Source organism: Magallana gigas, chromosome 7 (assembly GCF_963853765.1).
Source record: "Magallana gigas chromosome 7, xbMagGiga1.1, whole genome shotgun sequence".
In the NCBI taxonomy this organism is placed as follows: domain Eukaryota; kingdom Metazoa; phylum Mollusca; class Bivalvia; order Ostreida; family Ostreidae; genus Magallana; species Magallana gigas.
Genome location: NC_088859.1, coordinates 3,124,775 through 3,150,284, shown reverse-complemented (window position 1 = coordinate 3,150,284; position 25,510 = coordinate 3,124,775). Strand labels below are relative to the sequence as shown.

Below are 25,510 nucleotides of genomic sequence, written 5' to 3'. Positions count from 1 at the left end.
TGGAACTACATTTTTCTTGTACCAGTACATAATACAAGTACTGTACCGTTGATTGGAGGATTGGTGTTCATAAATAGCTATTTCATTTATAGGGAATTTGCAATGCACTATTATGAGGTTAATTATTTCAGATAAATATCTACATGTGCATGTATAGCTGTATATATATATATTTCCTGTATGCAAATTTCAGTACAAAAACAAAGGATTTCATTTCCTTATAACAAGGCTTTTATTGAGGAAAAAATAACTGGCAAGTGTTGTTATAGAGCTGATCAGCCAGTTCCTCGATTTCTGTCTGTCGAGCTCCACTCATCACCTCGAGGACTTGGCTACAAAGAAATACACGCATCGTCAGTGATACAAAGCATGTTCTGTGTACAGCATTATGTAGTAACGGTCTTATCAAGTACGACTTCCCACCACTTCATACAATTGTATCAAGAGCAGAAACCTTCTTTAAGTTGCCAAAGAGTAGGATTTACCCAATTAGAACCAATCTTCTTGATAAAATACCAGTTATGTGTTCTGACTTTGTACATTTAATTCTCTTCTTAACTGGAAATATTTGAGTGAAATACATTTATAAACAAAGTGGATGAAAGCTATGAATATGTTTTTTGATGTCCAAATGCTTTCGATCATTTTAAAAATGTGATTTGAAAAGTAAGGATTCAATTTGATGCTAAGATTTCGGGGCCATTCTGCTTTTGATCCTGGAACAAAGGGCCTGTTAAAACCTGCAACATTCACTAATGCCATGTTTGGTTTGTACAGGCTTGATTAGAACTGAAGGCACCCTCCTCTTGAAGAGAAGTCTTTCCCCAAGACATTGGTCACACGCAAACCTCAGAAATCAAGCATTGCCACTTACATGATGAATGCTGGCTCATTTCTGCTCTTGACACAGAAACCTTTCTCCCATTTTTCCTTCTTTTTGGTTTGAAACTGTGTTTTGATATGTTTAAATCCTGCATGGGTTGGGCGAATTTCACACCATGGTGCATCTATTGATTCAAAAGAAATGAAAAGAAAATTTATAAAATGATTTCCATTACATTATTCAAAATAAGAGGCCAATGGGCCACACTGCTCACCTGACCAACAGCATTAAACTTTGATCCAAGTGGCTTACTGGCTTTATTTTATCAGATGTGACACAAAACAATACTGAAACAAGGTGCCATTGTTCAAACACTTGAAACTTTGATAATTTTGAATAACTTCACATACTGTAAATTCCTTATATTACGCGAGTACTTAATTCCACGATCCCGCTGGATTGTATCAAATCGCGAGAATATAAAATCGCAAACGTTGAACTTTTCTCCTTTTTTCTTATAGTTTTCAACTCTTAGACAATAATGGCGAGATTTTAAAATCCGCGAAGGATGCTTCTCGCGATTTTACGCGGATATTAATTCCTCGCGTTTAATTAGGAATTTACAGTATTTAATCCTCCACGTTTTCTGAATCAGAAGATTTATTTTTTCCTTATATAAAGTTAGTTAATATTCCCTGCAGGTTATTACTGGTACATGTATTTAAAACAAAAACCCTTGAAACACACTAGCTTGCTCTAAATCACCAGTAATTTAGGAACTTAATGGAGAGGTTGAGATTTAAAACGTAATGGGTACATAGACGTGAGTTATAACTACATGTACATGTACACGTACATGTTTTTGTAATCTATCAGTTGATTTCATTACTTGTAGGATATAAACAATTGATGATTTTTTAGGCCTCTCGATGCCAATTTGTGACATGAATTACTTAATTAACTTCAAGTATTAATGGTAAATTTTCTATCAATCTTCATGCAAATGACATTCAAAAATCTATTTAATGTATCATAAGAAAATATTCACTTATCAATTAGATTATTTTAGTTGTATAAGCTACAAGTTTGTACTTATGTGTAGACAACACTCTACAAGTTTAGAGAACCTGATGACGTAATATGCGAAAAATTTAGGTGATTACACTATTTCACATACACATACCAGAACATGTTTGAAATCTCAACCTCTCTAATATTATCATCTCGTAAAAGGATTTTTTTTTGGTGTAAAATTAAATGTACATGTACCCTAATCATGGCCTTTTTATCCATAGGGGTTACTGTATAAGTAATTTTGAAATTTCTTCAATTTAATTTTCTTAAAAATATTCACAAACTAGAACCTTCATTTATGTGTTATATGAAAAATAAGTTTTTAACAAGAGGCCCATGGGCCACATCGCTCACCTGAGGAACAATAGGTATGATAAAGTCAGCTTAATGGAGTCATAATACAAACAATTGGACAATGTACAATAATACATGTAGATCTTGTATAAATAAAATCCATTTTTCCCCCTTGGAACTCGGATAGCCCTGATTGCTGCCAGTATTTACAAGTGCAGACTTTAATCACCGCTCCTGCACATATATAGGGACTCAACGTTATGCAGGCATGAATGACCACACACCTACGCAACTCAACAGGTACCAACGTTAACGCAAGCAGGGGTGACCGCACACTTGCGCCAACAGCTCAACCTAACGCAAGCAGGGAGTACCACACACGCGCTAGAAAGGCCAGAACACCAGCAGGGATGACCATACACTAATGCTCCGCCGCAACCACCACCAATACAAGCACATATGACCGCACACTTGTATTAATGGGATACAGGGCAGGAATGACCGCACACTCTGCATCTTAGGTTAGAAAACACGAAGATTAAACAGAGCAGGGATGTCCACACACTCAATCTATCCGTACCTGTTCAAGTTTAACCCCAAACAGTCTCTCATAATTACGCAATAGACACTGTCCCTATATATGTGCCGGCCTAAAATAATTCATAGTATCTAAAAATTGGAAATCAAAAATAAACAAACTAATCCGGCCTAACCCAAAACTACTTATGCAGAACAACTTATATACATTGAATATTTATTATTGTATAAAAATAATCATCACAATAATTGGTTAACAGTGGATGCATTCATTAAAATAATCAAGAATCAATAAATCAAGGGCAATAACTCAATACAGTAATACAAAAAGATTCTAATGAAAAAATAGCTGCCTGCTTCAATTTTATAGTCATATCACATGTTGAGTATTGCAGTTCTCAAAAAGATCCTTTACAATTGTTTATACATGTATATGGGATATTTAGCTACATCAAACTCTGAACCTTCTCGTGAGGCCGAAGAATTGTCCTGGAGCCAAAGTCTTTAACAATTATAAAGAATCATCTTGCTGATTAGTTTCTGAGAAGAAGATTTTTAAAGATTTACTCTATATATTCCTATGTAAAATTTTAACACCCCCCCCCCAATGTGGCCTCACCCTACCCCCAGGGATCATGATTTTCACAACTTTGAATCTACACTACATGAGGATACTTCCACACAAGTTTCAGCTTTCCTGGCTGATTAGTTTCTGAGAAGAAGATTTTTAAAGATTTACTCTATATATTCCTATGTAAAACTTCGACCCCCCATTGTGGCCCCACCCTACCCCCGGGGGTCATGAATTTCACAACTTTCAATCTACACTACCTGAGGATGCTTCCACACAAGTTTCAGCTTTCCTGGCTGTTTAGTTTCTGAGAAGAAGATTTTTAAAGATTTACTCTATATATTCCTATGTAAAACTTCGACCCCCCATTGTGGCCCCACCCTATCCCCGGGGGTCATGATTTTCACAACTTTGAATCTACACTACCTGAGGATGCTTCCATACAAGTTTCAGCTTTCCTGGCTGTTTAGTTTCTGAGAAGAAGATTTTTAAAGATTTACTCTATATATTACTATGTAAAACTTCGACCCCCCATTGTGGCCCCACCCTACCCCCGGGGATCATGAATTTCACAACTTTGAATCTACACTACCTGAGGATGCTTCCACACAAGTTTCAGCTTACCTGGCTGTTTAGTTTCTGAGAAGAAGATTTTTAAAGATTTACTCTATATATTCCTATGTAAAACTTCGACCCCCCCATTGTGGCCCCACCCTACCCCCGGGGGTCATGAATTTCACAACTTTGAATCTACACTACCTGAGGATGCTTCCACACAAGTTTCAGCTTCCCTGGCTTTCTGGTTCTTGAGAAGAAGATTTTTGAAAAATTCTCGAAATTTTTCATTAATTTCTAATTATCTCCCCTTGAAAACGGGTGTGGCCCTTAATTTTCACAACTTTGAATCCCCTTTGCCTAAGGATGATTTGTGCCAAGTTTGGTTGAAATTGGTCCAGTAGTTCTTGAGAAGATGTTGAAAATGTGAAAAGTTTACGGACAGACGGACGGACAGACGGACGACAGACAAAATGTGATCAGAATAGCTCACTTGAGCTTTCAGCTCAGGTGAGCTAAAAATTAGATCAGGTCTGTATTATTTTTATGTATATAGCCTTCTGAATGGATGAGTTAAAAAGATTTCTCTTCGTTTCCCTTCCTATTCAATACTTTTGCTAACAGGAAGGCATAAAAATATATCTGGTGATAGATATCCTCTGTAGCCTATCGAATACATACACTTGTCAGTAAGCACTTGAGTTAAAATTGGGATTTTTTATTATTTTTTTTTAAGTGGCCATTAGCAGGTACTTCAGAACACAACTAATCTGAAAATAATAGAGTTAGGTTCAGCAAGAGTAAAGACCATGGATTTTGTGCTTAACTAGGTTAATTATATGTTTATTATTTTTTTCTGACCAATATTTCAGCAATCAGCCCTATACTGGTACTCTACAAGTTTTTGGCTAAGACCAGTTATCGGCTAAACTGAGAGTTCGGGTTTATAGCACGCAACAATCAAAGATTTTTTAATTTAGTCGTCTTTTTTGAATAAAGAAAAGTAAGTTTGCTAAAAAAATTTCTTGAATATGTTTTATACATGAGCTTGAACGATCATTGTTTACCACTGATTTTACATCTTTGCACTTTCAGCAGTGAGGGAAGTGACGTAATAAGTTAAAAATAGAACATTACCTCTTAGTGATACATTATTATATCCCTTCTTTGATTTGACATATATTAATATCAATACATATAACATGTATATCAATAATTTCCGAGAGATTCGTAGCGCAGTTGAACGCCTGATTGCATAATTATGTATTTAATAGTCTATGATTTGGTGTATTACCGTATGATAATAAACGAACAATTTTATGAGTTTTGTTTATAATGTATCATAACCCCAACTACTTTAGTCTGACCCCACAAGGGGCATAATTCAAATTACATTTAGCAGAGTATTAAATCAACATGTACAGGGATTTTAGTATGTTATATTATCACGAAGCTGATAACTGGTACAGTAAATCGTAAAAACTCGACAAATATGCGTGGCGTGCTAAAAAGCACAAAACAAGATGTTTTGGGTTCTAAATAATGATATAAAAACTAACAGACTGATAAAGTAGGAGTTCACTATTTAAAGTATGTCAAGTCTTATCCAAAAATATCAAGAAATAAGGAAATACAAAAAGAAAACGTTAAATTTTAGTCGATAACTGGTACAGTACCAGTAGAGCTAAGTACAATAAAGTGGTTTAAACAATTAGTTCATCTGATTCATCCTCAATATATATATAGTACATGACATGTCATTTTTCTGCAGGAAATAAATTGAATAACAACAAGGCAACGATAAACAAAATCACTATTTGCTTACTAATCAATAAAAGGGAAATATTAATAAGTGAATTAAATATACCAATACTTCATCTGCTGAGCCTGGATGAAAAATTATGATATGGACTGTTATTGCAATTTTTTTTTATCTATTTTGCACCAAAGAAGATATCATCCTAACTGCACCAAAGTATGTACATGTAGGGTACTTGGAAATGTTTTGCATTTCATGTTGAGAGGGTCCTTGAAAAAACCATGAGTCAATATGACAAGAAAACACCCCCCACAAGTGTGGAGTAATTATATTCCCCGGAAGTCATCAGTAAAAAAACACTCACCATTAATCGATGGTAGCATATACATGTATATTAATGTTACTTACAATGTTCAAAATACTTTGAATTTTCAAATTCCAAGGAAATGGATTTCTCCATATTGATTTACCGTATATGAAACTTGAACTATTTTAGTTCCAAATATTATCTAGTAACACACCAAATATCAGCATCTTGCTGAATATGCTTCTTTCACTGGTAAAGGTCTAAATGAGGTTATTTTAATTCAGTTTTTTAATTCATGTACTTTTATACCCCCTGATAATCAAAACTATTAGTTATATATACATATATAAAAGGCTATTTCAAAACAAATCGATCCACTTTGTGAACCACAAGACAAGTCCAATAAAAATAAGGGGAAAATGTGTTTTTATGCATTTAATGCCATTTATAAATATTTTCAAAAATTATTTTTATCTGAGTAACCAAATACCAGTTTTCCTATCTAATATTCGCATTGTTAGGCGGTTAACCGTTTAAGGTGGTATGGGACATCTTTCGACATTAATGTGGATTAAAGTACATTATAATTTAAATGCTTTCGCCAGTTTAGAATTTTCAAATTTTCCAAAATTTAACAAAAAAATAGTTTTAAAAATATCTGGAGGGGTAAAATTTGTAAAACCCCTGAGTGAGATTCGAACTCATGACTCACAGTTTCGTAGTAAACCCTCTAACCCACTGCGCTACACTGTTAAGTGACAATAATGGGAAAGACACTACTTATATAATTACACTTCATTTTATTGTTTATTTCGATATACAATACATCACAACATGGAGGTGTCCCATACCACCTTAACCAAGTACTCATTGACAACACTAGTTAAAAACAACCATGAAGAGCATCCCTTCGCAGCAGGAAATGTTTTTTAAATGTGTTGCAAAATACTGCACAAGGAAAGTTTACAGCTCATCATTTTATCAGAGTACTCTCTTTGTTTATTGTACTGAATTAATAACACACCCCTCAATTTTTGGCAACTGTTGTAAATTATGCAACAACTTAAAAACCAGTGGAATACAATCATCAATGCATACAGCACAATTTTCACCAATTTAATAAACCGTACCTGTTTCTATCATTAACCTCTCCACCGGTATTGAGCACATTACATCAATATTTTCTTGTGTTTTCAGAGAACTAAAAGAGAAACAGGTCTATCAAATTTATATCTTCATGTTAAGTATATCACAATAAAACATACAACCCTAACCCTGCAGTCATTACAATAGGTTTATAATGAGATTAACATACTGGTATAGTATATCAAAGGGAAATAACTCTTAAAAATTCTGCACTGATCTGAACAAGATAAATTATAAATCCTTCACTAATACATGTAAATTTCTTTTGACAATACCGGTATAGTGTATATATATGTGGGGACTGACCATCCATTTATTCCTATATACAGATCCTGCTCCAAGATCTCCTTAGCTTCTTCCACTGTGCCAGTGAAGGAATGGACCTGAAATCATTCAATGTACAATTTCATAGTGATGCTGACTGCTCTCTCTCTCTCTCTCTCTCTCTCTCTCTCTCTCTCTCTCTCTCTCTCTCTCTCTCTCTCTCATAACTTACCACACCCCCTGGTATTTTATCCCTGTTGCGTTTGATGATTTCTATGAAATCTGAGTGACAATTGCGACTGTGGAGAAACATGGGTAGCTTGGTGGCTTCTACTAGTTCCAACTGTTTCTCAAAGTATCTACCAAGGAATATAGAAGTCTCTAAAGATGCAACATAAAAGTATAACTTTTAGCTAACCTACTTAAAGCAACCTGTACTTTTCTATAATGGTTTTATTTGCTTGTATAAAATTTTTTTTTTCTCCAAACAATCTCTTACTTGAGCTGGACATCTTTGGGGCAGAAGTGCAGACGATCATAGTCTGAAGTGATAGATACATGTACTTGTAATGTAATGTTATCCATGTTAATTACAGTACAAAGTGCCAACTGTTATTCAGCTATTATTTTATTGCTTCTTTGTTTGAAAGAAAATGACCAGGTCACAGGGATAAATAACTTCTGTCCAATTTTAACCCACAGAAAATATTTACATTTTAGATTAGAAATCATAGCATTTAAGAGTAAGAGCAATCTGTTATATATGACTACATGAAATGAAAAGATGATCTTCCTTAAGCATACTTAAATTATATGCTGGTTCACTTCTCTTTTCTTTGAAATGCAAGCAAACATTGTCAGATGAACACAGCATTCAGGCTAAATTATGTATGTTAATACGGTACGGTTTTTTTTGTGGTTTCTTACTTAAATTTTGATCTTATATGGCTGTCATTATCTATATCAAGCCCAAACCATATTTGATATTTCAAAGGACCTTGAAAAGGTTTGGTCTCTTACCCAATCCACACTCTCCTAAGGCTACCACTTTGTCTTTGTTACCCAGAGCTAGCTCCAGAAGTTCCTGTTGATATTTTTCTGGGTCGTCCTTTGTGAACTCTGTGCACCGAGTGGGATGACAGCCAACTGTACAGTAGAAGCTGTCTACAATAAGAAAGCATTAAGTAAACACTGGACTATTATTATCCTCATACGTCAAATATCAACATAGAGTGAATGATAACTTTACAAGTTCAATGACTACGGACAACCTCTCTTTTTAAATGAACTACATAATGTTTATTATGCATGTATTTATGTATACAAAGGGAATAATGTATTGATTCCCTGTGGCAACCCGTAAAATGTACAGTAATTTCCTTCTTCAACAAAGATGTAACTTTAAAGATAAAGTAATAGGACATAATCAATTTAAAGTTCATGGAACTGCGGTAATCCTTAGACATGTCAAGTTCTTTGATCAGCTCTATAGCTTCCTCTCCATTAAAATGATGACTGGTACATGTACTTGGTTACTCACCGTCTGATTTAGCAAGCTTGAGAGCCTCTTTGCAGTCACTTAGACAACCCCCTGTTATGATCATCTGTTAAATGAAACCAGTGGATGAACTACAGCAAATAGTATTCTATATCACCTAATGAAAATTCTAGTTCTAAAGCTATAATTTGTGTCAATAATGCATGACAGTGAAAACACAATTTTTTGTTTCCTTTGTTGAAATTATCACATTACTTTCACTAGTCCATTATCTTTAGCTCTTGTTATTACATCGCTGAAGTCATCTGTAACAGAATCACGAAAATTTAGCCAAATCAAATATTTAAATTGACACAAATAAGAGTGAAACATTGCTTTGTAATGTAACTAGTGTTTAAATTAATATTATATAATAGTTTTTGTCATACCTTGGTGTTTTGCAGAATTATGGTAAATACCCCTAAACATTGGATCTGTAAAAGATGTGAATAATTAGGACTTGATTACTAGTTGTGATGATATGATGGCATAGAAAATGAGAGAGAGAGAGAGAGAGAGAGAGAGAGAGAGAGAGAGAGAGAGAATGGAGAGACTTACCTGTCAGATTCACACCTATGTCTAAAAAAAAAAATTGAGAAAACTTACATGTATCGGTCTGATTTGTATTAATTTAATGTATGTCTGACAAAATGAAAGATTTAAATTATTTTAGATTTTGAAAATTACCTATAAACTTGTAAAGAGCATTCCTAATGTTCCCTGATATTGCCATTATTGCACTGCACGGTATTTATTATTGCACAGGCTACTGCCAACACATTTTTATTTTTCATCGGGTTCGGTATCCTGATCGACTTCTAAATCTCCGATCCCGATAATTTACAAAAAAATAAAGAATATTCAATATAATTTTCATCCTTCGTATATCTTTAATATTTTGCATAATTTAATTCAGAGTTTATCACTCTCTAATAACATGTCATATCATTTTGTAATGTGGTAAATCCAATTTTTGCACGACTTACTGTTGGATTCGACAAGTGACGTCACACAAGAGCGGCGATTTTGATAAACACAGATGGTGCGTAATATAAGCTCATAGCGTTAGTATCAGAAGTAAGAAAATGACTCTGATTACGCACGATGGAGCTCGGAGAAAACTCCAATTTGTACCTTCATCACAGAGAACGTACTATTTAGATATTTCTTCAACAAAACAAAGAGCAAAAGTCGTCCACAGAATATTGGCATTGCAGGGGAAAATTGAGGAGTTTTTGTCTAAAGATGTGAATTTGGTACTCACCGATCGAAATAATATTTCGAAGGAATCAGAAACTCCTGAGACCAGTAGCGTTACTCAGAAGCAAACGTTGCCGCTAAGTAGAGGTAAGATACTGAAAAAAAAATTCAAAAGAGTGTATGAACAGATGAAGAGAAAATATTGTAATCATGTATGTATAATTTAAAATATCAAATTATTGTTCTTTGTAGATTAAACAAAATCTCTTTTTATGTTAACAGGAAAAGCTCTTCTACTGAAAGCTGCAAAACACAAAAGTCTTCCAAATGATCCCGTACAGAATGCCCATGTGTTGGGTGTAGATATTCAGAGAGTCTCAAAGTTTCTGAAGGAGACAGAGCACATGAATATAAAGCAGAAGAAACGTAACAAGGCAGGGGCAATGGATGGGATTGAGCCCTTGACTTGGTCGGAGAAAGAAAATTGTCCTATGATCAAATGTGAAGACATGGAGAAGAATTATAAACCTCTGATGAAACACTTGGATTCTTTTCCCAGTGTGAATTATGGTCCAGAGTTAGCATCTCCTTTTGATAAAAATGTCCTTTTGTGTCGAAAATCAAAAGAAAATGTTAATCGCTATGCAACTGAAAAGCAGGCATTACCGATAATGAAGAAAGGAGGATACTGCGAGGCCTGTGATTATTGGTATAAATGCACATTGAGACAGCATCTGAATAGTGAAAAACATTTGAAATTCATCAGAAACTCAACAAATTATTTAGCACTTGATGAAATTATGGGGAAACTGCCATGCTTAGAATCATTCTTAAAGAAATTTAACTTGGATAAAGAAATCCATTGTGACTCCACTCTGAATGAAAAATCGCCAAATCTGACATCAGAGTCAGTCTTAAAAGAGGAACCCTTGACAAAAACTGTAGTGGAAACTGATGGCACATGCTTGTCTGAAAAGTGTGCTGTAGGGGACAGCCTGGTAAAAACCACAGGTGACTTCTACAAGAAAAATGAGGCTGATCATAGTGAACTGTTTTTCAGTGATAAGAAATCTATTGAAGAGGATGTCTTAGATAAAGATATTCCAAAGCAAGAAAATCCAATTGACACATTACGAGAGCAAAACTTGAAACAGTCCAGTAGGCCTCTGTCTGACATTTACTTTAGTCCCATTCATTCTCCAAGTTGTGAGCCGGCAAATCTCAGTTTTGCAGACCTGGCTAATCAGTGGATGGCAGACATTAAACCTGCGTGCATTAAAACAGATGTAGACTGCAGCTCAAATCCACAAAATACAAACCTCCAGAATGAAGATTCTGTTCTGAACCAACCTTGTGTAACCGAAGAAAGCAATGCCAAAATGTTGGAGAATGTTTCCAAGCCTGTGTCAGTGGCTGATAACCTGGATGACGGAGCTCTGGTGACCAAGATGGAGACTGTACCAACTGAGACTAGAATTTCTGGACATGTCTCTTCATATGATAACTCTGCAAAGAGCATGGTGGCTGATGCAACAAACAAAGTTCTGTCTGGAATAAATGCATCAGAAAAAGTACCAAGTGTTCTAACAAATCATGTAAATAATGAGGACAATGTTCTGGGACTGTTTTCTAACAAAACTCCACAGCTACCTGTAGCTGCCAGCAAAAAGGTCCCAGTCAGCAGAAGGCTGACCTACTCTCCATGTACCAGCAAGCCAAACCATGACTTACGTGCCATGCTATTCCAGAATAACTTGGAAAATAAGGAGAACCAGCCAAGTCCAACTTACGAGTCAGAACAAGGGCAGGAAACGACACAACAGCCAATCAAAATCAAGATCAACCTAAGTAGTTTGAGGGTCAATCCAAACGTCCAGTTAGTAAAGCCTCATAGGAAACGACCTCGGGTTTCCTCGTCTAATGTGTATTGTGCTGTCCAGCAGAGTGACATGAAGCTGAAACTGTGTAAGGTCAAGGTCACTCCCATTCAGCAGAATGGAGACCTCCGTCACTACTGGAAGGTGCGTAAATCTGGAGGTTGTCGCCTTGTGTTCAGTGCTGAAAAAAGGAAGGCCAGTGATGATGATGAATATGTATCAAAACGGAAACGTCTCAATGTACAATAACAGTGTGTTTTGATTCTGTCAGACGCATTCAGACACAGAAGTTTATCTTCAGACTGAAATCCTTTATCTTAGCGTTTGATTTAGATTGGTGCTTTTTTTTAGTATTCGAAGATGGCTTGAATATTTTTATTGTGTTGTTTTAGCTGTAAATATATATGTATATTTAATAATGTGGTATGTATTTTATTCAAGGTCTGGTTACTGTGAATCATGTAGTTTGTTTTATTTTTTTTATCAACGTTTACAGAATGAATACATATCAATGTTGTAAAATTCTCATGCTGTTTATAATTTGAATACTTTTAATCTCTTTCAGGAATATGCAATGCTCATTTTTTTTTATGGTAAGGTTGTGCAATGTCATTTTGGTGTATGATTGTGCAATATTATAACCACAAGAGTGGTCATTATTGGAGTGTGTGGCAAACTTGATAAAGTCTGACCAGATCTGAGATGTCTAATAATTTGGTGGTTATAGGTTAATTTTTGCACAAATTTGGTCAGCATAGCTTTTAGATGAACAAGAGATTTGTTCTGATATATGTGGACATCAGCATACATGTATATTGCCATATAACCTACACATGTTAATTTATTGAGGTCTTTAATGACCACGAGTTAAACAGGATCATCCATGGTTTTATGACTGATGAGGTTATGTGCATAATATTAGATCTTTTTACCTTTTATCAATTAATGTTAATACATGTACTGGAAATAAAGGATGATTGCTAATAACTCACAAACTTAGAAGGCTGCACAGGTAACTCACTAAGGAATGCTGGGGCTACAATGAACAAGATCTTTACATATAATGGACATGTTGAACATTCCATAGAATTCACAGTGTCTTATGTCGGTATTTATTTCATTCAACAGCTGAACCATATCTGTTTTGATCTCATTATCAATACTCATTGTAAATGAACTGTGATATGTTATTCCTGATACCTCAAATCAAGGGCATATAAACGTCCCTGCTCAAATGTCTCTTTTTTTAGTTACGTTAGTTTGTTGTTAAAACTAATGTCAGGTTTCATGCAACACTTGACCTGGATATTTGGGAAAAAATCCAGGAGTTGCAGGACCAGAAATTGATGCTTAATATTTTAATGTGCCATTATCATGTGTTTTATCATTTATCAACTATATCTTGAGTTATTTATAAGAAGGGGTCTTTTTAATTATTTAAAGCAAAGTTTTATTTGGTGGTTGAATAAGTTTTACACAATGTCATCAAATAAGAAACATTTTTGGTTGTGTTCTTTAATTTTATTGTTTCCTGAAACTGCTTGAACAAAAATATAGAATATGAATGTGAATAATGAAAAATATATCCAATAAATTTGGAATACAGTATATTAACCTGAATGTTATGCCTTTATTATTTTTGTTTCATTTAATAAATTTCGTTGAACATTTTGTGTTTGTTCACCCGTACATAAAATTTGAGATGTACAGACTCTATCGTATCAGATTTCTTGGGAAATAATTCAATAATTGAAAATGAAAATGTGCCAAGTGTAAGTTTCCAAAGTCTTTTACATATCTGGCCTACCGATAATTGTTTTTTTTTTTTCTACAGAAAAACATAACTACATACACATGGTTAACGATGCTATATCCCATTGCACAACTTGCAACTTAGCCCCTGTGTAAACAGAAAAATCCTAAAATTACATAATGGTAGTAATGATTAGTGTAACCCTTGGTCATGAGTTAAGCTATTAGGTGAAAATATTGAGCAAACCTATCTTACAATGTACCGGGGTTGTTACACTCTCAGTGGTATGGAGCAGATATGGTATCATTTGCTGACCATCCCTATTTTGCTACCACTATTATCTTCATGCGAGATACTGGACCATAAATTTATTTTATCAAAATTTCAATATCGTACATGTACGTATGATATGTACATGTATTTCAGCTCTCAAGGAGAGAAATATCCAAAATACCATTATAAATTATATACATGTGTATTTTAAAAAGCATGAGAAAGTCAAAAACTAAAATGACAAATTTATTTGGTATCTATTTGAGAATGTTACAGTATCACAGTCATCACGAGGTCTCCATAGGCTCCGGTACTTTGATTTTCTGCAGTATGGAGCGCCCTCTATCAGTCAGATCTTTGGGTAGCTCCTCCAGGGCCTCGAACAATCCTGCCACAGTGAGAACAGAGGTGGGACTGACACCTTAAAGTAGAAGGGACCTCAGGATTAGTACGGTATTTAAAAATCAAAGAAATAAAACAATATATTACACAACTACATGTATATCTAAAATATTTTACATATTTTCTAAATATATTTTCAAAAATTTAATCTGTGCCTACAAGTCCTTGTTCTTTATCCCTGAATATCAATTTCAATAGAATTTATACGTATTTAATGACTTTTCACAATTCAAATTTTCTATTTGATTTCTACACTTCCTTAATATAGAATACTAACATAATATTGTTTGAAGGTGCCTCTAATAGCCCTTTTATTTTTAGGACATTAGGTCACAACTTTGGAAGAACCTTGTTAAAATCGTTTGTATTCACTGATCGCTATGTACATGTTCATGTAATATAAAAACAATATGTTCATATATTACTATAAACCTACACTGCATGTTACAGTTATTAATGCTTATCCCTAAGTTTCTGTTCATTTCTTCACTTCCTTACCAACATTTTCTGTCTTTTTAATAAGTAACTCCACGATATCCAATGCTTGGGATCTTATTGCACTGTATTTTTTGTTGCCTGAAATAGACCCAATCATGATAACATTATAATTAACAACCATCAGCGTTGTCTCAGTTTACCACATATAAATGTAATGATTGCTTGTATACACCAAAGATGTGCAATAGACTCTTTTATTATTACCGGTAATTAAGTTACCTTTAAGAAAATACATGTACTATATACCGGTACTTTATTACTATACAATGAATTACCATCCTTACAATAAATACATGTACATAAGAATTAATTAAATACTAACACTGTTGTAAAAAGAATTTCCTTATTAAGATAAAGTTCAACTTATTACGAAAGAAAAAGTGAGCCAGCTCACATACCCCAGGCTCCCCCCATTACTTGACACAGATACACACATTGAATGGCAAGGTATGCATTTAAGGGCATAGCTTGCAAAACACTTCTTGCAAATATGCATATCTACTTCTTTGTATATACCAAATATGCACATCTATTCCTTCGTCTTCAACAACTAAAATGATTCTAAGTTCAAAAGGGCCATAATTCTCAGGAAAAAAAACAATGAAATCTGAATTTTCTGAAAATTCGCACATCTGCACATTGTGTCCTAAATGCCTATAAAGTTTCCATAAATTCCATGCAGCTGTTAGAAGGAAATGTGCTTACAAACTGTTCATTACTATATTTAACATTGGACCAAAGTTCCAAGTTCAAAAGGACCAAATTCCCAGAAAAATAAGGGAATCAGAATATCCTGGTAATATGCACACCATTCTACACATTGTGTCCTTAATACTAACAGAGTTTCACAAATTTCTGTGCAGCAGTTTAAGAGGATGGACGGACTGACCAGTCAAAAACATTATACCCCTCATAACTTCATTGCGTGGGGTACTATTCAACCAATAATCATACAGAGCTTACCTATGCAAGGTAGTATGGATTTAAGAATTGTGACCACAATGTCTCTGTCTGTCCCAGACTGCTTAAAAGCTTCCTCGGAATCAAATCTGTGATAGCTATAAAAAAAATTTGTGATAGCTATTAACTGATTAACACAAATGATCACATCATCTCAATGCAATGTTATTTGTACACATCAAAATATGAAAAACATGACTATGCATTTTAATAACAAACCCAGGGGATTGTTGATTTTTTTTCAAAACTTGCTCATAAAGGGAATTTTATTGCATCTAATGTTCAGACTGGTAAAGTTTGAACTTAGGACTGATGTGCACTTTTTAATACATATGCCAATAAGTTTTTCTCATTCGAAACTAAATAGGAAATAAAAATTGAGCATGAATTTGAAAAAAAAAATATTGGTAATATTTTATTCTGCAATTGGAATAGTGCCAAAACTTAAACAAGAGGCCCATGGGCCACATCGCTCACCTGAACAGCAGTTCCTTGTAACATTACATTTCGTAGCATATGCTTTTTCTATTTTAAACATTGAACCCCTTTCTGGGGACCCAGTTATGGTCCGAGGTTTATGGTTGGCTTGAACAACATAAACAGTAACATAGGAATGAAAATGTGTAGCACTGCGGTAGGACCGCACGTACACAACCTGAAAAACTGAACGTAGCAGAGTTCCACTTCAAGAGAAATAACTCTCAGACTGTACAGAACATCAAGAAAGATAACTCTTGGTTCCACTACATTAGAGTTTACACAATTTGAGGATCCTTGCATAATAATCTCACAAACTGTAGCATTATAGTTCTCGAAAAAAACTTTTTAAAAACATTTTCAATATATCTTTCTATGTTAAACTTTGAACCCCTCTTTGGGCCACAGTATTAGTCCAGGGCTAAAGTTTTAATCATTTGGAATCTACATTATTTAAGGATGCTTGCATAGTTATCTCACAAGCTGAAGCATTATAGTTCCCTAGAAAAAGATTTTTCAACATTTTCCCTCTATATTTCTATGCTAAACTTTGAACACCTCTTTGGGCCCCAGTATTAGATTGAGGTCACAGCTTTTATAATTTCGAATCTACACTATTTGAGGGTGCTTACGTAGTTATCTGACAAATTGATGCATTGTAGTTCTCGAAAAGAAGATTTTTAAACATTTTCCATATATACCGGTACTTCTACATTTAACTTTAAACCCATCTTGGGTCTCTAGTATTAGTCCAGGGGTCACTTTTTTAAAACTGTCGAACCTTCATTATCCAAGGTTGTATGCATGATAGTAATCTCACAAATTGAGGCATTGTAGTTCTCGAGAAGAAGATATTTTAACGTTACCTTTATATTTCTATAATAAACTTTGACCCCATCTTGGGGCCCCAGTATTGGTCCGGGGGTCACGATTTTACCAATTAGGAATCTACATGAGCGAAGGCATAGAAATTCCACAAACTAAAACATTGTAGTTCTTGAGAAGAAAATTTTTAAACTTTTCCTTTATGTTTTTTAAAATGTTTAAATTTTGAACCCCTCTTGGTGCCCATCAATTGTCCGGGAGTTACAATTTTTTGAATCTACATTATTTAAGGATGTACATGTATGCATAGTAATATCCCAAACAGTTGCACTATAGTTCTTGAGAAGAAGATTTTAAAACATTTTCCTATATATGTTAAAATCTAAACCCCTACTGGGGCCCCACTTTTTTGTTCAGGGGTCACGATTTTTACAATCTTCACTATATATACAACCGTTTGTGTATGTATTGGCATTTTTGGTGAAGTGGTTTTTGAGAAGAAAATTTTTAAACATTTTTCATATGTAGTTCTATGTTATACTTTGAACCCCGCCTGGGGCTGCAGTTTTGATTTGAGGGTCACGATTTCTACAATTTAGAATCTTCATTATACATACAAGCTTTTGTGTAAATATTGGCATTTCTGGTGCAGTGGTTCTTGAGAAGAAGATTTTTTAAACATTTTCTTAAGGTATATCTATGTTAAACTTTGAACCCCGCCTGGGGCCCCAGTTTTGGTCCGAGGGTCACGATTGTTACAATTTAGAATCTTCACTATATATACAAGCTTTTGTGTAAATATTGGCATTTCTGGTGCAGTGGTTCTTGAGAAGAAGATTTTTTAAACATTTTCCTAAGGTATATCTATGTTAAATTTGAACCCCGCCTGGGGCCCCACTTTTTTGTTCAGGGGTCACGATTTTTACAATTTAGAATCTTCACTATATATACAAGCTTATGTGTAAATATTGGCATTTCTGGTGCAGTGGTTCTTGAGAAGAAGATTTTTTAAACATTTTCCTATGTATTTCTATGTTAAACTTTGAACCCCGCCTGGGGCCCCAGTTTTGGTCCGAGAGTCACGATTTTTACAATTTAGAATCTTCACTATATATACAAGTTTTTGTGTAAATATTGGCATTTCTGGTGCAGTGGTTCTTGAGAAGAAGATTTTTAAAACATTTTCCTATGTATTTCTATGTTAAACTTTGAACCCCGCCTGGGGCCCCAGTTTTGGTCCGAGGGTCACGATTTTTACAATTTAGAATCTTCACTATATATACAAGCTTTTGTGTAAATATTGGCATTTCTGGTGCAGTGGTTCTTGAGAAGAAGATTTTTAAAGACATGCACCCTATACTTACTGTTTCGCAATTATCTCCCTTTTGAAAAGGGCTGTGCCCTTTATTTTTACAATTTATAACCCCCTTTCCATAAGGATGCTTTGTACCAAATTTGGTTAAATTTGGCCCAGTGGTTTTTGAGAAGAAGTTGAAAATGTGAAAAGTTTACAGACGGACGGACAGACAGACAGACGGACGGACGGACGGACGGACGACGGACAACAGGTGATCAGAAAAGCTCACTTGAACCTTCGGTTCAGGTGAGCTAAAAAACTTAATCAAGAAAACGAATGAAATAAATAAATATATTCATTTGTTTGTATTTGATATCATATAAGCCAGTCTAAGGAAAGCTAAGGTTATATTTCATCCATACAATGGTGGGACGGGACATATGGGTTTATTTTTTTTTCTGCAGAAGTTCTGAAGTAAACAGGTAATTGTAATCTTGTGTTCTGCACCTGGGACCGTCTTTTGTTGGTGTTCTTATTATTTCATATTCCAAGTGACTTACCGTTCAATAAACTTGTGTAGGGATTTCAATATACAGAGCTGGACTTTCCACACATGTTGAGGAATGGACTCACACAACAAACAACAAAACTTTGAGGAGTATTCATCTGTAACCACAAACATACAGCATTATACAGTACCAATATAACACAACGACAACAAATTCAGTGAGACTTCTCAATAGGTCAGTGTTCCGTGGGCTGAGGTTTACCTTGAGTAGTGAGGTTGTGGGGCCAGGCTTGTCCCAACACTTCAAAATAACAGTCTATCTGTAACTCTCTCTTACTGCGTTCTTCTTCATCTTCTGGTTTTGACTGAATTATCAAATTAATTTTACCCTTAATCATTTTGAGTTACTATAGGTGAAGGGAATAAAAAATAAATATTGCAGACAGTAACAATAGATGGACCTATTTACCTGGAAAAGACTTGTGAAATAATAGTCAATAATGAAAGACTTACTTCTAGAACCGGTGTGATTAGAGTCCACATGTCTTTAAACTGATCCACTTTGTAACCCTCTAGCAGGTTCCCTATACACTTCATAGCCTCCACTTTGTAGGAAATGTTCTCTTTTTTACATTCCTTCATCACTGCCTCAACAACCTGACACAAGAAAATGATGACCAAATAAATAAATAAATGCTGTCACAGAGTATCACAGTAATGGCACCACTTGTTTTACAGAGAAGTTGTGTTTACCGTGGCGACTGTAGGTTGTTCCTTGTCTGACTCATTCTGTAATGCTTCCCTGAAATGATAAACAAACATGTGTTGTACCTCACATTAGTGCAGTTGGTCCAGTAATGGGCCAGTATATTCCTATACAGTTGACCTGCTTTATCCACAACGGTAGTATACAGTTGATCTTCTCTATCCACTGACAATGACAGTACATTGTATACAGCTGACCTGTTCTACGAACTTTTACAGTATACAGTTGACCTACTCAATCCTCTGACAATAACAGTTTTCAGTTGACTTGCTTTATCCACTGACCTGCAGTAAGTACAGACTGTGTCAATAGCCTGCAGTAGTGCCTCCTTTCCTGTCCATGTCCTCCCATACAGACCTGCCAGCAGTGTGTTCAGCAGGTGCCCTAGATGTGGCGGCCCCAGGCGCTCCTTCAGGGTGGATGCCACGGAGCTCATGGCGGCAGCTGCCTGGGCCTTGGTGGACCAGGACTGTGAGGTGATGGTTTCCCCCAGCAGGCTGACGATCTCCTCCAGATACAGGCGCAGACCAGCCTCCGTACCTGTAATCAAGGTGAGACAATGATCAGGTAGATCAAGTAAAACACCACAAGAAAACTCTACATTTTGGAATGAAAATCCAGTTGCCCTTGTTTAGATAAAACTTGAAACTCTATTAACATGTACATATATACATGCATGTGCTATATTTGTGTATACATTGGGGAGGTTCTCTGTATACACATCATGATCCAATATTATTCCCCTTTCATACCCCCCAGTAATCATGATTTGAATGAAGTTTTGTCTAACTATCTAATTACATAAAAAAGGTTATGAAAAAATTTAATAGTTAAACTACCTATGATCAAATTTTGATGATAAAGCTATTAACTAGTTAATACTATGTAGGTTACCTGGTGCAGCATCTACTACATATAGGTTACCTGGTGTAGTGTCTCCTACATGTAGGTTACCTGTAGTAGTGTCTAACACATTTATTACCCAGTGTAGCGTCTAATACATGTGGTTACCTGGCACAGCGTCTTCTACATGTAGATTACCTGGTGTAGCATCTACTACTAATGTTACCTGGTGTAATGTCTAACACATGTGTTACCTGGTGTAGCATCTAATACATGTAGGTTACCTGGCATTGCGTCAAATACATGTAGGTTACCTGGTATATTGTCGTCTACATGTAGGTTACCTGGTACAGCATCTACTACATGTAGGTTACCTGGTGTTGCATCTACTACACGTAGGTTACCTGGTGTAGCATCTACTACATGTAGGTTACCTGGTGTAGTGTCCCGTTACCTTGTGTAGTGTCTACTACATGTAGGTTACCTGGTGTATAGTGTCTAATACATGTAGGTTACCTGGTGTAGCGTCTACTACATGTAGGTTACCTGGTGTAGCGTCTACTACATGTAGGTTACCTGGTGTAGCATCTTATACATGTAGGTTACCTAGTATAGTGTCTTCTACATGTAGGTTACCTGGTGTAGTGTCTACTACATGTAGGTTACCTGGTGTAGCTTCTAATACAGGTTACCTTGTGTAGTGTCTAATATAGTAGGTTACCTAGTGTAACATCTACTACATGTTGGTTACCTGGTGTAGCATCTTATACATGTTGGTTACAGAGTGAAGTCTCATATACATGAAGGTTACCTGGTGTAGCGTCTAATACATTTAGGTTACCTGGTCTAGCATCTTATACACGGAGGTTACCTGATGTAGCATCTACTACATGTAGGTTACCTGGTGTAGCATCAAATACATGTAGGTTGCCTGGTGTAGCATCTAATACATGTAGGTTACCTGGTGTAGCGACTACTACACGTAGGTTACCTGGTGTAGCATCTCATACATGTAGGTTACCTGGTGTTGCATCTATCCAGACCTCCTCCCACACTGAGGTTTTCTTCTCTGTTTTGTCAGTATTCTCAGGCTCTATCAAACAAACAATTACCAGGTAGTTAATACATGCAGTATGATACATCATGTTACTGTAACCACAATGAAATTGTTAAATCAATGTAGTAAAAGAAGTATGTTTTCTATTTCAATTTAAAATGTGATTTAAATTATCAATCAAAGTCTTATTCTGTTCACTTTAATAATTTCTTTTAACATTCTGCATATCTATTCATATTCATGATAAATGTTCTTTGAATGCAGGGTATAGGGTAAAAATGCCATTTCAAATTTCAGTAAAAAAAAAAGGTTTTGTATTTTTATGCAATCCAAATGAATTCAAGATTTGGAAAAGCCAAAACATATATTGCAGCGAATTGTCAAAGCCATAACAAGTAGGAAAATCCTATTTTATTTTATTTTATCCGATTCCATTATATACATGCATAATCAATGCATATCTATCATCGAGGATCTACACTGTAGTAAAGAAGAACAGCATATTGTATAGTAATTACCTTTCTCATGCATTGCAAAGAAGGCCAGGGGTAAAGCTAGGGCAGCGTGCCTCTTGAGGACATCAGGGTTGTACTGAGAAATGGCCGCCAGAGTTAGACCACAAGCAGACCTTACCGATTCCTCTGGTTAATAAAAAATTGATGAATAAAGAATTAAATAATTTACATACATGTAATGTAAACAATGTTCAATTTTATTATCTGATATTTACATGTAATTCAGACTGACCTTCCTTCTCCAGATACCATGTCCTTAATCGACCAATCAACTTCTCCACGCTGCTGTCCTTGGCAACCTGTCAAAGATCATTAGCATGTGAATCTCATAATGATGCTGTAAAAATAATTTAACGACAAGTTATTAAAGCTGAACACCGCTCGTAAATAGGCACTGTCCGCCATATTTCTCTTTAATCACTGCTGTCCCTACAACCCTTATATAAGGGACAGACCTCTAAACAGTTCAAAGTACTTCGCTGTAGAGGTCTCACCTGTGTGGACGTACATTTTGCCTCGCCGTGTTACCCGGTCGCGATGAAATTTCTAAATTTTACGCACTTTTTGAAGCCAGGAGAATACTAACATCAAATAAATTGGTCAATGCATTATTTACGAACAGAAAATGAACATAAGATAAGAAAAAAATGCATAAAATCTAAAGACCACGAAAGGAATACTACATGTCGGCCACGAGGTTCAGGTGTGCAATCGGGTGTAACGAAATCGAAGGGTTTATATACCAGGTATCTGTGTGACGGTGCCTATTTACGAGCGGTGTTCAGCTTTAAATAGGACAGCAAAACTAAAACAAAGTCTTTGTCATAACAAATGGCAAATTAGAGTTGTGATGGTTTAAAAAAAAAATTTACATCTTTAAAAATTGCATTTACAGTACCGGTATTTGAAAAAAATTGCAACTTGACTTGAAAATTTGACCTTGGCATTCACTAACCTTAACTAGCTGACCTAGAGCTGAGGCATATGATTTTCTGATTGAGGCATTTCTATCACTCAGTCCAGACAAAAAGGCACTCATCAGCTTCCCTACAGGTAAAGCAAATTTGAAGATACTAAAACCATGTGGATGATGAAATAAAGAAATGTACAAGTGCACTAACTACCCTATTTCAATGGAATACAAGCACAAAGAGTTTTATAATATACAAAACAAAACTAAAATAAAAAGCTGAATGTTATCATACAAGTCGTCCCATCAATTTACCTGCATGAGGTGTTAGATCTAACGGACAGTGATGGACCAGTGACACCACTAGACTGGAACATCCCGCCTACAACATACAAAACAAAGTACAGGTACAGCTAAAGATCTTTATACATGAGCTTAAAATGATGAGATAAAATTTAAGTCAAAGTAACAAAACCACAGTTAACATAAAATATGTTGTTTATTGCTAATGCTGTCACAAACACTCCGATGGGATGTTGATACGTGTACTGACCTTGGTTCCTATGCCGATGCCACTTTTGATGAGATCAGTCAACCGTGGAACCAATTCAACCAAAACATCCGCATTTACAAATTGCACACACTGTGAAATTACAAAACTTGTAATTAATTGATTTACGCACTCCAAAATACCATATGCATTTATTCATGATATATAGATTCTATTTATAACCAACTAACCACTAGGAAGTTCACATCCTTATTTCCACATCTGATTAATGATTTTATTCTAATTTGAAATTGGTATAAAAAGATATTAAACCCCTTACTTACATAGTTGACTGTCTCCATCATGGGGGACATTTTGGAGGCAGCGATGCGTGCACTGTCCAGCTAAAACAAGGGATCAAAATTAGTATACAGCCACAGTTATCTCCTCTTCATTATTTTGTTGATCAGTATAATTATTACATGTAACAGTGTATGACAAGTACTGAGGGGGATACAGACAAATTAAATGATAAATCTCAGTTTCACGAGCTTATCTGTTTTTCGAGATATTCTTAAATCTCTTTTTTTGCTCTCCTACATAAAAAACAAAGATTTGACCTCTCCTGTCAGAGATGTGTGGATGTGGACACCTAACTGTAAAACAATACCTAACTTGTAACTGGGTTTTTGTAAAGAGGATTTGGACACCTACCCTCTCTTGGGCCTCCTCACTGCCAGCAATCCTGAGACTGAAATAGTTCATGACCTGTGGCTCTAAGCCACTCACAGCCTCTAGAAGAGCTGTCACCAGTACAGCAATATGAGGCCTCAAAAGGGGGCCAGCATTCTTACTAATCTTCAACAATGTTGATAATCTGCAGCAAAGAATTCAAATTACAGTTCAGAAACAGGGTCTTAATATTATTGCAGCTCAATTCATCTAATAGATTAAAGGTTCATGGAAACAAAATTTAAATATATCTTAAGGGTCCTTGACACCCTGTGACTTTTACTTCTTATGACAGAACATCACAACATGACACTTTAAACCCATTGTGAAACTGTTATTATCGTCAAACATGGATTCTATCTCTGTAGAGCAATGGGTATGATATATCTGAAGATCTTTCCCATTAACATCTCTTCATTGATACTCAAAACCTTGACATTGGACTTACCCAATGGCCCTGACCTCAGGTACAGGGCTGTGTGTGCTGACCTTTAACAGACAGGGCAGTACCAGGCTGGTGGCCTTCTCCCCCATCTTACCGTAGTTAACATCACAGATCTTGATGGAGGCCTGAAACAGAAACAATCCTAAACTCATTCACACTGTCTGATAACATTGAGGTACTAATAAAAATGGGTAACACATAGCTCAAAATGCTCAATGTACATGTATCATGAATTTTGGTATAAATTCAGTAAAAAACTACATAAGGTTTTTTTTCTATTACTGACCCGACTCAGAGATCTACAGGCTAAGTCAGCAGCATTCCTTACAGTCTCCTGCCAAAAGAAACGGTATGCATTTATAACATACTACAAAAAAAATACTGTTAAAGTATTGATGTGTAAGCACATTTATCTACTGAATGATGCTATCAAGATAATGTATCTCAAACAGAAATAAAAACATAACAAAGATTGAATTGTTATTTTAAAGGGGTTTCTTGTTCACTTAGTTTTTATTTAACTCAAGTCAAATCACGAAAAGAAAGACCCATCAATGTATGAAAAATAAAAAACAAGACTTTGACAGAAAAAGAGCATAAAAATCTTAAATATGTACCTTGATATCATCTCTGACCCTTAAGCATGTCTCCCACAATTCTGGGAGTTGGTCAACCACATCGTCCAATGGTCTTCCTCGTAACAAATCGTTCACAGCAAGACAGCTGTTGAAGTATTGGAATTTTGAATTTGTACTCTATTCCCATTACATTTAGCAATATAGTTTTAGTTTCATACTATTAGATATTTTTAATCA

The 25,510-nt window shown here is 35.4% G+C and overlaps 3 protein-coding genes across 3 annotated transcripts in view; 1 reads left to right on the top strand and 2 right to left on the bottom strand.

The window, feature by feature from the left end:
- Positions 1 to 208: 208 nt before the first annotated feature.
- LOC105325876 (deoxyribonuclease TATDN1) lies at positions 209 to 9,702 on the bottom strand. The gene is made up of 12 exons (XM_011425610.4): positions 9,555 to 9,702; positions 9,426 to 9,446; positions 9,257 to 9,301; positions 9,084 to 9,133; positions 8,871 to 8,934; positions 8,351 to 8,494; positions 7,830 to 7,872; positions 7,563 to 7,689; positions 7,373 to 7,449; positions 7,051 to 7,121; positions 875 to 1,007; positions 209 to 332 (listed from the first exon to the last, which is right to left on the bottom strand). The coding sequence occupies exons 1-12, from the start codon at positions 9,598 to 9,600 to the stop codon at positions 233 to 235; spliced, it is 921 nt and encodes a 306-aa protein (XP_011423912.3). The 5' UTR covers positions 9,601 to 9,702; the 3' UTR covers positions 209 to 232.
- A 120-nt stretch (positions 9,703 to 9,822) lies between these two features.
- On the top strand, positions 9,823 to 13,615 carry LOC105325875 (protein DBF4 homolog A). Its single transcript, XM_011425609.4, has 2 exons — positions 9,823 to 10,214; positions 10,350 to 13,615. Exons 1-2 carry the CDS (start codon positions 9,953 to 9,955, stop codon positions 12,191 to 12,193), a joined length of 2,106 nt encoding a protein of 701 aa, XP_011423911.3. The 5' UTR covers positions 9,823 to 9,952; the 3' UTR covers positions 12,194 to 13,615.
- Positions 12,539 to 25,510, bottom strand: part of LOC105325874 (proteasome adapter and scaffold protein ECM29) — a 25,714-nt gene continuing 12,742 nt past the window's right edge. The window contains exons 30-48 of the mRNA XM_011425608.4: positions 25,313 to 25,418; positions 24,982 to 25,029; positions 24,699 to 24,820; positions 24,233 to 24,395; positions 23,863 to 23,922; positions 23,582 to 23,671; positions 23,344 to 23,410; positions 23,074 to 23,165; positions 22,351 to 22,417; positions 22,122 to 22,244; positions 21,568 to 21,639; positions 19,988 to 20,243; positions 19,691 to 19,739; positions 19,451 to 19,594; positions 19,200 to 19,302; positions 18,990 to 19,095; positions 15,834 to 15,928; positions 14,871 to 14,948; positions 12,539 to 14,391 (exon numbers count right to left, since the gene is read on the bottom strand). Coding sequence (XP_011423910.3) covers positions 14,258 to 14,391; positions 14,871 to 14,948; positions 15,834 to 15,928; positions 18,990 to 19,095; positions 19,200 to 19,302; positions 19,451 to 19,594; positions 19,691 to 19,739; positions 19,988 to 20,243; positions 21,568 to 21,639; positions 22,122 to 22,244; positions 22,351 to 22,417; positions 23,074 to 23,165; positions 23,344 to 23,410; positions 23,582 to 23,671; positions 23,863 to 23,922; positions 24,233 to 24,395; positions 24,699 to 24,820; positions 24,982 to 25,029; positions 25,313 to 25,418 — 1,975 coding nt within the window. The 3' untranslated portion in view covers positions 12,539 to 14,257. The remainder of the gene's footprint in view (positions 14,392 to 14,870; positions 14,949 to 15,833; positions 15,929 to 18,989; positions 19,096 to 19,199; positions 19,303 to 19,450; positions 19,595 to 19,690; positions 19,740 to 19,987; positions 20,244 to 21,567; positions 21,640 to 22,121; positions 22,245 to 22,350; positions 22,418 to 23,073; positions 23,166 to 23,343; positions 23,411 to 23,581; positions 23,672 to 23,862; positions 23,923 to 24,232; positions 24,396 to 24,698; positions 24,821 to 24,981; positions 25,030 to 25,312; positions 25,419 to 25,510) is intronic.

Coding starts and splice junctions, on each gene's coding strand:
- LOC105325876 (XM_011425610.4), bottom strand. CDS start 9,600: ATGGCAATATCAGGGAACATTAGGAATGCTCTTTACAAGTTTATAG. Junction 8,495..8,870: donor CAAGCTTGCTAAATCAGACG/GTGAGTAACCAA, acceptor TTCTTATTGTAG/ACAGCTTCTACTGTACAGTT. Junction 1,008..7,050: donor GAGGTTAATGATAGAAACAG/GTACGGTTTATT, acceptor TTGAATCAATAG/ATGCACCATGGTGTGAAATT.
- LOC105325875 (XM_011425609.4), top strand. CDS start 9,953: ATGACTCTGATTACGCACGATGGAGCTCGGAGAAAACTCCAATTTGTA. Junction 10,215..10,349: donor AACGTTGCCGCTAAGTAGAG/GTAAGATACTGA, acceptor TTATGTTAACAG/GAAAAGCTCTTCTACTGAAA.